Here is a 12,999-nt window from a genome sequence, read left to right as displayed (position 1 = left end):
TTCTAAAAATCACAGCATGTCACAAATTAAGCACAAAAAGAAAATAATGATGGAAAAAATCAGAGGTACAAGTTTTGAAATGCAAACAAGAAACAAAGTGCTACTTAATACTTTATTTACAATTAGAGAATATAGGAACTGCAACCTAGCTTCTTCATGCACTTCATCATAATAAACACAAGTTTATAAAAAGAAACATCATCTTACACCATCTTGAAGGTAAAATATTAACATCATTCTCGTTTTACTAGCATCTAAATTTTCACAAATTTTACAAGCAACTTAGGTCTCTTGCTACACTTCACACCTCATTTTCAAGATTTTTTCAAACCAGTGTTCCTAGAACATTTGTATTATATCAAATACTACCAAACATTATCGAAACTTCAGACACCAGTTAAAATGTTGCATGATAAATTTCATGTTCCAGATATAAGGGTGGATGCTTCACGGACCAAGTGAAAGCCATGAAATGCATTCCTCATAAATGCTTACCATCTTATGCCATTATCAACTAAAGAGAAACAATTTTAAATAGTTCATCAATCTTTACTGGTCAGAAACATGTGTTCATGGATACTCAAAAATTATTGCAAAATCCATCGAAGAATTCCACTTTTGTTACAGTTGACTGGACAAGCATTATCTATTTACATAAATCCTTACATAGATAGAAATACTGAGTTAGGTACAAGTTATACTTGCATCGAGTCTCAAATTTATCATGAAATCCTACCAGAACAAGAGCATCCAAATTCACATAATTTTCATAGAAAAGACAATAAAATAAAATAAAATCTTACAAGAGTAGTTCACAAGGGCAGAGGTGCGAGAGAAGGACCGAGACCGGAGTTAGTAGTGAGAAAGAAGAACAAAGCGGTAATACATAAAAAGAGAAGGGGGGAGGAGGAATGCTAAAAAGGATTGTCTCATCTGGAGAAGGGTGAAGAATGAATGATAAAACCTAGTAGAGGTAACTTATTCATCTCTTAGAAATTTTGATTGAACGAAAAAAAATGTAAAAAGTAAAAAACAAAGATCCTCGGCCCCTCCTCATTCTCTACAGGGTTCCAAACCTTTCTTCAACATAGGTGACAACGAGCGGGGCAGAGATGGAAGAGATCGAACACGAGAATAAGAAGCAAGCTTGCCTTCCTTTTTGATCATTTTGATAGAGAGGGATGGAGAAAGTGGACAAAACGGAGTAGCATTTCCCAGTCGAAAAGAGATGGGTTCTTGTCTTGCATTTCTCATCGAACAAATACGGAAAAAGAATCATATTGAAAAACGTTCCTAACCCACCAACTCCTTCCTTCGTAGAGCCGTGTATTGTAAGTGATCCGAACCTGCTCGGAGCGAGTCTCCCATAGAGGCAAGTGAAGTTGGTGAGCCGTATGATGGGCAATTATCTCCTACGATTCGGAGAGGACTCAGCTGTTATTAGTACTCCCTTTCGGGGTGGACCTTTCACTCTATTTGATTATATACGCTTAGCGAAAAGAATGTTTTTTGATACACCTAGGACATGAATTTTATATGAACCAATGAATCGTGACAACTCGTTACTACTAGCAATGACTTCGTCTTTTATTACTTCATCATTTCCATATCCCTCCCTCTTGTTCTCAGTTACAAATAAAAATGTAAAAAGTAAAAAATAGAAAAAAAATTTTAATTATTAATTTTTCCAAAAATAAAAATATAGGATCTAATTTATAAATATTTTTATATTGGTTAACCTTATTCCCAATTTCCCACATAAAAGTGGGAGTAACAAATTCGTAGCCCCATACGAGTATTAGAGAATTATAGATTTTTTACTCCCACATTTTTATAAAAGCATCATTAACCTTCATAAAAATAATTACAAACTATACCCTACTTTTTTTTGAAATTTTTAATTTTGTCCCTTTTCCCTTTCATTTTCAGATTTAAAGGCATTTAAAAAAGAGAGGTTTGTTAGAATTTTCTCTCTTTATCAATTTATGCTGGGATCCCTGTCTCTCTCTTCCTCTTCCCCTACTGCAACTCAATATCTTCCTCTTCCCCTCGCTGCCGCAACCTGCGCCCGCCGCCGCGCAACCTGCCCCCGCCGCGCAAGACACCGCCGCCGCCGCGCAAGACGAGAAACTGAGAGAGATTAGAGTTCTTGGAGAGCATCAACGAGACTGAATAAATCTCCTTCCGAAATAGAGTTCTGAGTTTTCTCCTGAGTTTTTTTCTGCCGTCGCATCTGACTTTCTTCTATTTTGTTCTGTTGTGTTCTGTCAAACAACTTCCGAGTTTTCTTCTGTTTTCTTCAAACCGAACCATTAGTTTTGGATGTGCTCTAATTTTGAACCATTGCATAACCCAGTTTCAGGAAAGATGAAAAGGTACAGAACTACAGATTTTAAAATCTCTGTGTTGAACTCTTCATTTCAACGGATCCTGCTGTAAGTTTCTTCCTCACTGTGGTTCACTTTTTGATTGGTTAGGACTTAATTAAATTGCATGAATTAATTTGATAGGATCACAGCTTTTCCCTTTGCTGTGTAAATAGATTGTGTTTGTTGTTTGTATATTGAATTAGTAGATTACTGCTAGAGTAGGAAGGGATTTGAGCTGATTTAACACGTCTAAGAATCTTAACAAGTCCTTATCTTCAAAATCTTCGTTGAAAAATTGCTATGGGCTTGTTCTGTAATCTTTCTGTAAATCTCTATAGGAAAAAATACTAAATGGGAACAGGTCATTGCTGGCGTATAATGATTGTAGTAACTTAGTATGAAAAGGTGGACAGTGTTAAGGATTATTTTGAAAAGGTCAAGGGGATTTGCAGTTTAGTCAAGGTCTTGTCCTTGGATTTTGAGTCCCCGGGTTAGGAAATTCTTAGTTCATACAGTTATAACTAATCGAAATTGAGTTTAAATGGCATCAAATGTTGGTGACTGTGTTAATTGGGCCATCGATATGTCTGCTATAGATGCAGAAGTGACAAGATTCATGCCTCTTGATCAACCTTATGGTTCATTATATTTCCCTTCATAGGTTATTTACCTTAATGGCTGTCAGTGACCAAAATTAGGCTAGCTAAAGAGACGGTGAATCAGCAGTTTAGAGTACTAAAATGCATTTTAGCTAAAGAGATTAATATGTGGTGGATATTCATGTCTTGTTCTCAAGAATTAATTGTTGGATTTATCATCTATGGACTGTACCTTTCTCATTGGTTGAAAGCATAGATTTAAGCTCGAATTATCATGACACCTTTTGAATCCCATAAATTCCAACCTTGACTGGTCAATTTTGTTGCTGATTAATGGTGATATATAGTTTCCTTTTGAAATGTACACTTCAATTTATGGTACAATATTAGTTATTCCAACATTCAATATCAATTTGATGATTGGTGATATGTGGAGTCCAGAGTTTCTTGTACTTGGCACATAATTTGCTTGTTCCTTGAACGATCTTTACATTTTCACCCCCTCAAACCACTGTATTTTCTATTTAAATAACGTATTATTTGTCTCCAGCAACTTTCATCCCAGTTAATTAGGGCCCTAGTCTGTGTTCTGCATTTCTGCTAGGATAGCTGTAGAGGGAACAGAAAATATAACTAGCACTTCTGTTCTACTGTTTTGCTAGGTGCATTGTTAAGGTTTTAAAATAAAAGGAAATTATGATTTGAAACTTCTTTTTTTGTTTTGAAAATATTTAGTTTTTATTTAAGTAATGATTTCTTTTCAAATCAACTAGTTCTCTATGGAGGAAGGAAAAATGTTAGCAGAGTATAAAAGTAATGAAATTATATTTGGGATATTGTTTCAGGTTCTTCTTAGAGGCCCTAAGAATGCCCGAGAGGCTGTCAAGCACTTTGGACCAGCACCTGGTGTGCCCCATAGTCACACCAAGCCCTACGTTCGTTCAAAGGGACGGAAATTTGAGCGTGCTAGAGGAAGAAGGAATAGCAAAGGCTTCAGAGTTTGAGTTCTGGAGCTCAAAGATGGAGGATTTTCCTTTTTATCATGTGACCGTTCTGTATTGTTTTCCTTTTTGTGTCGTTAAAACAGTTCATTTTAGTTCAGTTTTCCTTCCCTCAAAGGGGAAAAAGGATTGGAACTCGCTCAACAATTTTGGTTTATCACTACTGTTCTAATGAACTCTATGAAAGGATTAATGAGTAGAAATTCTTCATTTGTTCGTGATCGTTAACTTTGCTTGTCTAATTGATTATTTTTTAACTTGTTTTGAACATGAATTGTATTTTAACGTAAAAACACGTCTATTTGCCGCACTCAAAAGCTATTTAGTTTCCTGAATTACTTAGAACAGAAGGCATAAATACATAATTGCCAAAAGAACCCCACCTAGAAATCATTACAGATCCAGGTCATGTGGGAATTACTCAATGCTCGAACTGGGTGCGGATGGTTTTTAATGCGTAATCTTATTCTTTTATACGTAGCCTAAATTAAGAGGTAACGAAATCTTTGGAGCCAAAATACTGAAAATAGAATGTAGGAAGGATAATGGAGATTAAAATTTCTTTATGAAGTCGTGTATATGGGCGCTGATCTCATCTGGCTTTTCCTGATTTATAAAGTGAGCTACTCCTTCCATTACAACCAGTTCTTGCAGGAATGGCACCTCTTTCTTGAAGCCACCGTCATGTATATATTCCTTAACACCCGGAGTGTTATAGGTAACATCCAGGTCTCCCACAATGAACTTCACTGGAACTTTGATCTGTACTCCAGTCCACGGTGCTGTCAGCTCCCAGGTTCTGTACACAATAAACAAATTTTACTTGATCATTGATGCATTTGCAGATCTGGTTCAACTAATTCTAGAGTAACCAAATTGAAGTAGAACACACTACACTCCAAATTACTTATCTAAATCTTAATATTAAAATAATCATCTGCAATTGAACATCCTTTGTTTCTATTGTTCACATTGTTTAATATTTTCATTGTCTATCTATATTTTTTCTTTGGTTAAATATTTTCATGTTCTCATTATTGAAAATAAATTATAAACGATTTATTGCTGAGTATGATAAATACAATATAATTTAATCCAAAAAATGAACAAAAACAAAGTTCAAACATATCTTGAATTTATAAGATATAATTAATCTATGTTAATTCAAAAATAAAGAATGGCAAAGTTCAAACAAGAAAATTTTGAGTATACAGTGTCATAAATAAAAGAAATTAAAAGGGAAGAAACATTTGAGTGTACAGTGTTATTCTCTTAACTTTTTGTGTAGCCATAATTCTCAACACTTAAACCTTCAACAGGTAAATAAGGTATTCTCAATCATTTTTTTTTAATTAAGAACTTCTTTTATGTTAGATAAATAATATATTATAATTATACTCTAAAAAGAATTGTATTTTTTCGCCATACATTTAGTTGATCAATATAATAACTGTAAGGAAAAATCAGCAATCTTAATTATTTCCTACTAGTATTTTAATGCATAAAAGACAACAGAGAACGTTCTGTACAACACCAAATATGCAGCAACTGAACGGAATCTAAATGAGTATAAGAAGTGATTCTTCATTCTTGTTAAACATAACATTACTTGCCTTATTTTCATAGAAATAAGCAATGAAGTGTTTAGTCATGGTTGTGTTACAAGAGCAACTCAAATATGACATTTTTCTATCTTACACTGAATCACACATTTCCTACTGACATATGAAGTACTCAAACGAAAGGAAAGCATAGAGCACAAATTATACACTACAAGCAGTGAGTCAATAACATAATTCAAACCAGAACACAGCTAACATTGTACATTCCATCCATTATACTGATCAAATGGACATCTCAGTGACATTGATATCAGGTTTCTTTACCAATTCCTAACCACTTCTTCGGAAGCAGTCGCAGCAAGACTCCCACTCTCCACGAGAGTGTCCATTTCGCATTCTCAAGGACCTTGAACCTCATAAACAACTTCCAACTATTGCACCAACTGTGATATATCTGAGCACTACCTTCTCTGCTTATCTGCAACCTCATTTCATTTTGCACAAATCAATTATTTTGTGTGAACTTTCTCTAAGCAAGAAAAAAGTGCTCATTATTAGAGACTCAAATAAATAGCACACTACAACAAATATAAAGGAATTTACAATCATATAAGATTTTTAAGTCTTTCAGTTACCAGTAACGTCATTTTCTTCTTCAGGAATCCAACAACAACAAAACAATAATATATGCTACTTTGGCGCACAGTTCATGGCATGCAACATATGAGCACTGGAAGATGCCTTTGTGAACAGCATTCTCGCTGAATATTCAAAAGCAATAGGGAGTAATCCCCTCATTTCATCGTGTCCCATTCCCAAGTCTCTGAAGCAAGCATCAAAGCATATATATACAGTTAATTCCTTCTCAAGGGATATATAAATTTACATGCTGGGAATATATAAATATAGAAACAGTTCGCTGGCATCTATTTCAGCATTTCGTACGGCAATGATACTAATGAAACTGCTCTCTCCTACTCCTAGTATGGTCTATACCTCCAATCTGCTCTTGATGGCCTCCCACTGGGAATTCCATAACCCCACTACAAAAGAAAATAGATTATAAGCAAAAGCCAAATGCGTACAACTATATGGTACTTTAATATATACTTAAATAGTGCCCATGTTTATTTAGCATGCAAGGTGCACTTGCAAAATCACATTAATCCTGAATTGTGGAATCCTGGCTACAAATATTCTGGTTACTTTTTTGGCTGGTACTCTCATCTCCTCCTTTAGAATGAAACATTATAAAATCAACAGGATAGTATAACACAGCAATGATCACAGAACAGACTTAATGTCCTAACAACAATTTGATTACTACCTTTGGTGTGGCCACTTTGACTTCCAGCATCCTGTTGCCAAGAACATGTTCACCTGATAGAACATCCTGCCACCAGAAAGTCAGTCAGATCATGATAGTGTGTGCACAAGAGCATCTACATAGAGATAGCACTTACCTTAGCATCATCCATTGAAGCAAATGTAACATATCCAAATCCACGAGATCGTCCAATTGATCGCTCCTAAAATAAAGAAAGTAGCTTAAAACGTGCTAAGGGTGCAGTGCAACATTTTTGTAACTTTGGAGCAGAGTGCAATATTTGCACGAGTTTGGGGTTAAGAGCTATATCCTGAAACCTCAAGGGATGTGATCGCTAATAATTCAGGGAGAACCAGTAGTCCACTACCCTAAGAGAGTAAAGCTAAGTGGTACAATGCATTTAGTAAGAAACCATGTACAACTGACGTGGTAAATAATTAGACATTCATATGCATTAATTCTGGCAGTTGTTTCACAGTATACTTCACGTAAATTGTATAGGATAAATGATTAAAGTAAACTCCATGTCATGTGCAATGTTTTCATTTCATAATAAACAAGCATTTTTTTTTTTACCAAAAACAAGAGATAATGGAGAAACCACCTTGTCAATCAATGGTGAAAATCTACAATTGATATCATTGATACAAGGTCAGAGGACCATTTTGTGACACTTGATTTTCTCTATAAAAAAAGTTTGGATTTAGCTAGCTTGTTTGTAACTATACATTTTAAGAATACTGGGCCAAGTTGAATGAATAATATAAAACAATGGTGAGGTCAATTTTACATTGTCACGCATAACAGTTCTCTTTCTCCAATAATTGCCCGTTTATGCAGCTAGAAAAGCAAGCATCCAAAAGACACCCTTCACTGCCATTGGCCACAACACATACACAGAAGTTGATGGCACTTCACGTCCTTCCCCAACTTTCGTTTCTATTCTGTTCATAAAAGTTTGAGTTGATCTACATCTACTACACTAGATTAGATAGTGCTGCTCTGTTTAGTATTTACCATAGAGGTAGTGACCAGATACATATACAAATAAAATTATTTTAAGTGAAAATACTGAATAGATTTCTAAGGTTTTATTGCAAGCATAATTAAATTTCTTGACTATTGAGAAAAAAAATAATGATTAACTAACCTCCAAGAGTTGAGGCAGCGTCTTGCGCGGCGGCGGGTGAAGCGTCTTGCGCGGCGGCGGGTGAAGCGTCTTGGCACCGCGGCGGCAGCGTCCTGCGCATCGGCGGCAGGTTGGGCGGTGGCGGGCGCAGGTTGCGGCAGATTTTAATGCAGGAATCTGTAAACCAATAGAAGGAATAATCTTATCAGTATTTGTTTTAGAATCAATTTGATGTTAGAAAACTAATTCAGAATATAGAAAGCAATTTTCATCGAACACATTTCTACAAACAAATTTTGTTATTAAAAGATAAACACTTGTATCATTCATCCTTTATATTGAGAGTCATAATCAATAAACACACATTTAGGTTTTTAAATGACAGAGGGAGAGGAAGAAAAGGGATCCATGAACTGAAAAGGCATAATGATTAACTAACCTCCAAGCGTTGAAGCAGCGTCTTGCGCGACGGAGGCGGAAGCGTCTTGCACGGCGGCGGCAACGTCTTGCGCGGCGGCAGCAGGTTGCGCGGCGGGGGCAGGTTGCGCTATCGCCAATATGGTTGTAATGTTTCAAATATATCAGGGTTACCACAAACTATTGGAATAGATATTGAGATTTGCAGCAGGGGAAGAGGAAGAGAGAAAGACAGGGATTGAAAACCCTAGCAGAAATTGATAAAGATAGGAAAACCCTAGCAGACCTCTCTTCTCTTAATGCGAGTCGAGTCCTGTTGAGCAGGGGCTTAGGCTGTGAAGGAGGGCACCCCTATTAAGTTAAGGGAAGAGAAGAAAGGCTAGTTCTTCCTTCTCCGTCCGCAGCGCTGGCAGCCTCCTCTCCAAATCGCCCCGTGGCCAATTCGAAGGGGCTGAAGTTTGGAAGGTGAGAGAGAGCGCAGGATGGCTAGAAGTTCCGGCAAGGAAAAAATGTAGTTGTGTTGTTGCTGTTTGCCGCCTCGACGCATTCCCTTCTCTCCCCGGCATCGCCCCACACGATCCTTAAAGTTCATCGTTTGTTCATCCATCCGCTCTACCTCGCCTCGAGAAATAGAGAACCCTTTGAATCTGAAAATGAAAGGATAAGAAAAAAAAAAAAGTTAAAAACCAATGATTCGAGGGTCAAAATCTAATTAGTTAATTTTTCAAAAAAAAAAAAAACAAATGGGGTATATTTTATAATTATTTTTATGTAGATTAATGATAGGTTTAATTACTCTGTTGGTCCCTATAGTTTCGCGAATTTTTCAATTAGTTCCTATACTTTTTTTCTTTTTAATTGAGTCCCTACACCAATTTTTTTTTTCAATTAGGTCCTTACCGTAACAAAACTGTTTGATTTAACGGAATATTACATTCCTAAATTGAATATTTTCTCAATTTTTTCTAAATTCATAAATTGTGTCTCCTTTTTTATTTTGACAAAGACAAAATTAACCATTTCTTCTTCTTCCACCTTTCCGTCTCCCTCCTCTGCTCCTGCTTCTCTCTCTCACCTTCATTCCTCCCACCTCCACCGCATCCCCTCCTTCCCTCCAATTCCACCCCTGACCACCTTTCCTTCCACCTCCCAAAGTGGACCAACCCCACCTCTTATAAACCTCGTAACAGCGGTTATATATGGATTTGTTACCCTCACCTGAGAGCACATGAATGGCCAACACAAAAATTGTATTTTTTGGATTAAACCCCATTTCTTTAATCTCCTTAGAAAGCTTTGCAAAGTTTTTCTTTTTCTGCATCAATGCCTCCGAAAAATGAGTCAGCAACAGCGTAACACATGATTTAGGAACATCCATCTCTTTTAGGAGATTGAGGTTTGGTACGAGGTTCTTCTTGTGATCCTCAAGGAAGACCCAAGATGTGCGCTTCAATGAAGATGCAACCTTTTCATCAGAAATCAACACACTCTTGAGAAAATTGTAACAGGGTATGATCTGTTTCTCCAAGCTCCGGCTCAAAAGGGTTGGATAAGCAGTTAGGGTTCTTGCGAGGTTGGTATTGAAAATCCCAATGGAGAGGAAAAATTGAAACTTTGGCAAGAGGATATCTGGGTTTGCTAAGAGAAACAATAGGCGTTTTCTGATGAGGTTTGAAATCTGGGTATCTGTGAAACCATGCTCCCTGAGAAGGGTGAGAACTGAGTCTGGTCTTTCAGCAGAAGGAAGGTGAAGCTTTTGGGAAGTAAGAGCAGCAGTGTCTGGAGAGAGACTACATGAGTCAATCAGGTATGAGATTGTGAAATTGGGGTGGTGAGATTGGACTATGCTGCAGCGGGAGATCATTGGTTTAGGGAGTGATAATGATGATGATGATATCTGAAAGTGGATTGTGGGATGAAATGTGTCATAGTACAATCTAGGCATACGGAATTAGATTGCTTTCAGGGTATTCACTACTCAGTGGATAAGAGTCTCAGAATGGAAGTGGAAAGTGTGACGTGATAGCAAATTAGAAGCTAGCAGAGAAAGGACCCTTCATTCTGCTTCAGCTTCATTTTGTTTTTGCTTCATTATACTTCTGTTTTTGAATTGGTTTTACTTCTACTCAATGATTATGTTAAACAAAATTGATTGTGTTAAAAATTTCTGATTATGAGTTTTGATTATATGTTTTGTTTGTAATTAAATGATTATATCATGACAAAAATTCTATTTTTGATCATGCTAAAAATTAATAATGGCAAAAATTTTAGTTTTGAATTTATGTTGTATAACCATTTCTGCCATGAAAGAAGGGAGCTTGTTGGTAGAAGAAGGATGGAGACAGAAAAAGAAGGCGAGAAGATGATGGAGGTAAGGGTGAAAAGAAGAAGAGAAGGGGTGAGGGTAAATTAGTAAATTTATATTTTATAAACGTTTTTTAACTTTTACCATTAATAAGGATTTAATTAAAAATTTTAATATGGTATAGGGACTCAATTAAAAGAAAAAAAAGTATAGGGACCTAATTGAAAAATTCGCGAAACTATAAGAACCAACAGAGTAATTAAACCTTAATGATACTCTTACAAAAATGTGGGAGTAAGGAATTCATGCCATACTAGGGATAATAAACCTCTTCTCAAAAGATTTTAGGGTTTATCAAGAATCGAACTCTTGACCTTTTGAATCTATTGCTCTAATACCATGTCATAATACCATTCATCCCAAAAACTTTAATTGATAAAAAAATATAACATTAATGATTATATTTCTAATACTCCATACATTTTCATTGTTCATATTGTGCAAATATTTCTTCATACTTTCTCTTTCTTTCTTAACGCTGGAAAGGGGTACCAACTACAAAGAAGGGATTTGAACAGTGGAACACGATTTTTTTTTTCTTTTAAATAGTGTAATCTAAAATTTAAAGAAAAATATTTGTTGATTATTAATTCTTAAAAAAAACTAGAACGTAGAAATAGATAAAACACTTACATTTGAACCAAATAAGTATGTTAAATAAGGCTTGGTCTTGGGCATGATATCTTATTATCTTGTGTGATATTATCTTGTGTGATATGTAATTTTGAATATTTTTTTGTCAAAATTTTTGTTTTTTTTAATTATTATACTTTTATATAAAAAAGAACGTTACTTTATTTTAAGCAAGTAACATGTTTTTAGAAAAATCAAATTCAAAAAGGTTTTAATAAAGAAAAAATAATGCTTCTTTTGTAAGATATTTAAATAATAAAAAATATTATTTATATACTAAAATTAGTCATTAAAATTAATTATTGTATATTTATATATAAATATATATATTATTTAACTCATTTTTAATATATATTTTATATTTTAATATGTATTTTATATTGGTAGCTAATTTTAAAATACATCTAACATGATTGTTAAATGATATATTTTTTTCTTATAAAAATTAAATAATATTTATTTTAGTCTATTTGATTAAAATTCACTTTTATACCTAATATTTATATAAGAGAAAGTTTAGGGGCCAGCAAATTTATTAAAATCTGGCCAACACTTAGCCAGCAAAAGGAAAATAAGTGATTCTCCACCATTAGATAAAATCTCACACCATTAAATACACTATTGATAGCTAATTGATGGCTACAACTTACAAAATCTGCTAACCCTAGCACTCCTCTTTATATAATTAATAAAAGATTTCAATAAAAAGATTAACTATCCAATTTTATTTAACTTTTTTTAATTATTTTAAACTTTTTACCAATTATAAAAAATATAATTCAGAATGCACTATATTAACTATAATTTTTAACTATAAATATTTACTATCTTCAATAAATGGGTAATACTAAAGTAGCGATTTAATTATTCAAAAATAAAACCCTGGTCATGTCAAAATAAAGTCAAATATTCAAATTATCCCAAAAAATATTATTATCTTCATAATAAATATTTAACTATTAATTCAGTGTCAAATAAATGAAATTATGTATTTAAATACCACTTAAAACATTAATTTTTGTGTTTTTATTTTATATATATATATATTATAATTTTAATTAACTTTATTTTTTTATTATCATTATTTGCATAAATCTTCCTTTATTGTAAATTTTATTTAAGGTCTAACAAAAAAAAATTGTTTCATGCGTATTTAACTAAAAAACATTAAAATTAATTTTTTAATTTTAAGAATAAAAATTCCTTTTTTTGCACTAATCTTCGAAGCAAAAATACTTTTTAAAAAAAAAAAAACATCTTCAAATTAACTACATAATATACAATGTTAACATACTTTGATTCTAGTACAACAAGTTCAATGTCATATTTTTTATGGATTCACAGTAGGATTTTTTTTATTTATAAAATAAAAATAATTATTTTTTCCAAAATGATTTTTCAATTTTATTTTCATAAATACAATTTTTTTTGAATTAACAGCAAGTTCGCTGTCCCCCGGCGAACTCTATGAAGAGTTCGGACATAAAAGCAGGCCAATTAGAGATCAAACAGTCACAACTTCTCTAATTACTTTCTTCTTCCTCACTGTTAATGTTATTGCTACGATGTCAGGAAATTCATTGTTATCCATTCA

The 12,999-nt window shown here is 34.0% G+C and overlaps 2 protein-coding genes and 1 long non-coding RNA gene across 10 annotated transcripts; 1 reads left to right on the top strand and 2 right to left on the bottom strand.

The window, feature by feature from the left end:
• The first annotated feature begins 1,865 nt into the window (after window positions 1-1,865).
• LOC112696193 (uncharacterized) lies at window positions 1,866-4,197 on the top strand. Its single transcript, XR_003150679.3, has 3 exons — window positions 1,866-2,194; window positions 2,357-2,435; window positions 3,814-4,197. It is a non-coding gene; the product is annotated as an uncharacterized lncRNA (long non-coding RNA).
• Window positions 4,198-4,270: 73 nt separating this feature from the next.
• Window positions 4,271-9,082, bottom strand: LOC112805356 (uncharacterized). Of its 8 annotated transcripts, none has more exons than XM_072196788.1 (10): window positions 8,691-8,995; window positions 8,427-8,534; window positions 8,009-8,164; window positions 7,649-7,802; window positions 6,995-7,060; window positions 6,859-6,924; window positions 6,528-6,574; window positions 6,167-6,354; window positions 5,856-6,060; window positions 4,271-4,768 (listed from the first exon to the last, which is right to left on the bottom strand). In XM_072196788.1, exons 4-8 carry the CDS (start codon window positions 7,658-7,660, stop codon window positions 6,222-6,224), a joined length of 324 nt encoding a protein of 107 aa, XP_072052889.1. In that variant the 5' UTR covers window positions 7,661-7,802; window positions 8,009-8,164; window positions 8,427-8,534; window positions 8,691-8,995; the 3' UTR covers window positions 4,271-4,768; window positions 5,856-6,060; window positions 6,167-6,221. The 8 variants fall into 8 exon arrangements, with proteins under 8 accessions (XP_072052889.1, XP_072052885.1, XP_072052888.1 ...); XM_072196784.1 differs by having other exon boundaries at window positions 5,856-6,009; XM_072196786.1 differs by lacking the exon at window positions 4,271-4,768 and having other exon boundaries at window positions 5,534-6,060.
• Window positions 8,000-10,397, bottom strand: LOC140173614 (uncharacterized). The gene is made up of 3 exons (XM_072198104.1): window positions 9,480-10,397; window positions 8,427-8,534; window positions 8,000-8,164 (listed from the first exon to the last, which is right to left on the bottom strand). Exons 1-3 carry the CDS (start codon window positions 10,347-10,349, stop codon window positions 8,000-8,002), a joined length of 1,143 nt encoding a protein of 380 aa, XP_072054205.1. The 5' UTR covers window positions 10,350-10,397.
• Window positions 10,398-12,999: the final 2,602 nt, after the last annotated feature.

This window comes from Arachis hypogaea, chromosome 6 (assembly GCF_003086295.3).
Source record: "Arachis hypogaea cultivar Tifrunner chromosome 6, arahy.Tifrunner.gnm2.J5K5, whole genome shotgun sequence".
Lineage (NCBI taxonomy): Eukaryota > Viridiplantae > Streptophyta > Magnoliopsida > Fabales > Fabaceae > Arachis > Arachis hypogaea.
This window is presented reverse-complemented; position numbering and strand designations above follow the sequence as displayed.

Bases quoted from the DNA above. Each gene is read 5' to 3' on its own strand.
- LOC112805356 (XM_072196788.1), bottom strand. The intron at 6,925-6,994 runs GTAAGTGCTATC...TTCTGGTGGCAG, and splicing joins CTTCAATGGATGATGCTAAG to GATGTTCTATCAGGTGAACA. The intron at 6,575-6,858 runs GTAGTAATCAAA...TTTCTTTTGTAG, and splicing joins TCAAAGTGGCCACACCAAAG to TGGGGTTATGGAATTCCCAG.
- LOC140173614 (XM_072198104.1), bottom strand. From the start codon at position 10,349: ATGCCTAGATTGTACTATGACACATTTCATCCCACAATCCACTTTCAG. The intron at 8,535-9,479 runs GTGAGAGAGAGA...TATTGGCGATAG, and splicing joins TGGAGGTGGGAGGAATGAAG to CGCAACCTGCCCCCGCCGCG. The intron at 8,165-8,426 runs GTTAGTTAATCA...ATTGGTTTACAG, and splicing joins CGCTGCTTCAACGCTTGGAG to ATTCCTGCATTAAAATCTGC.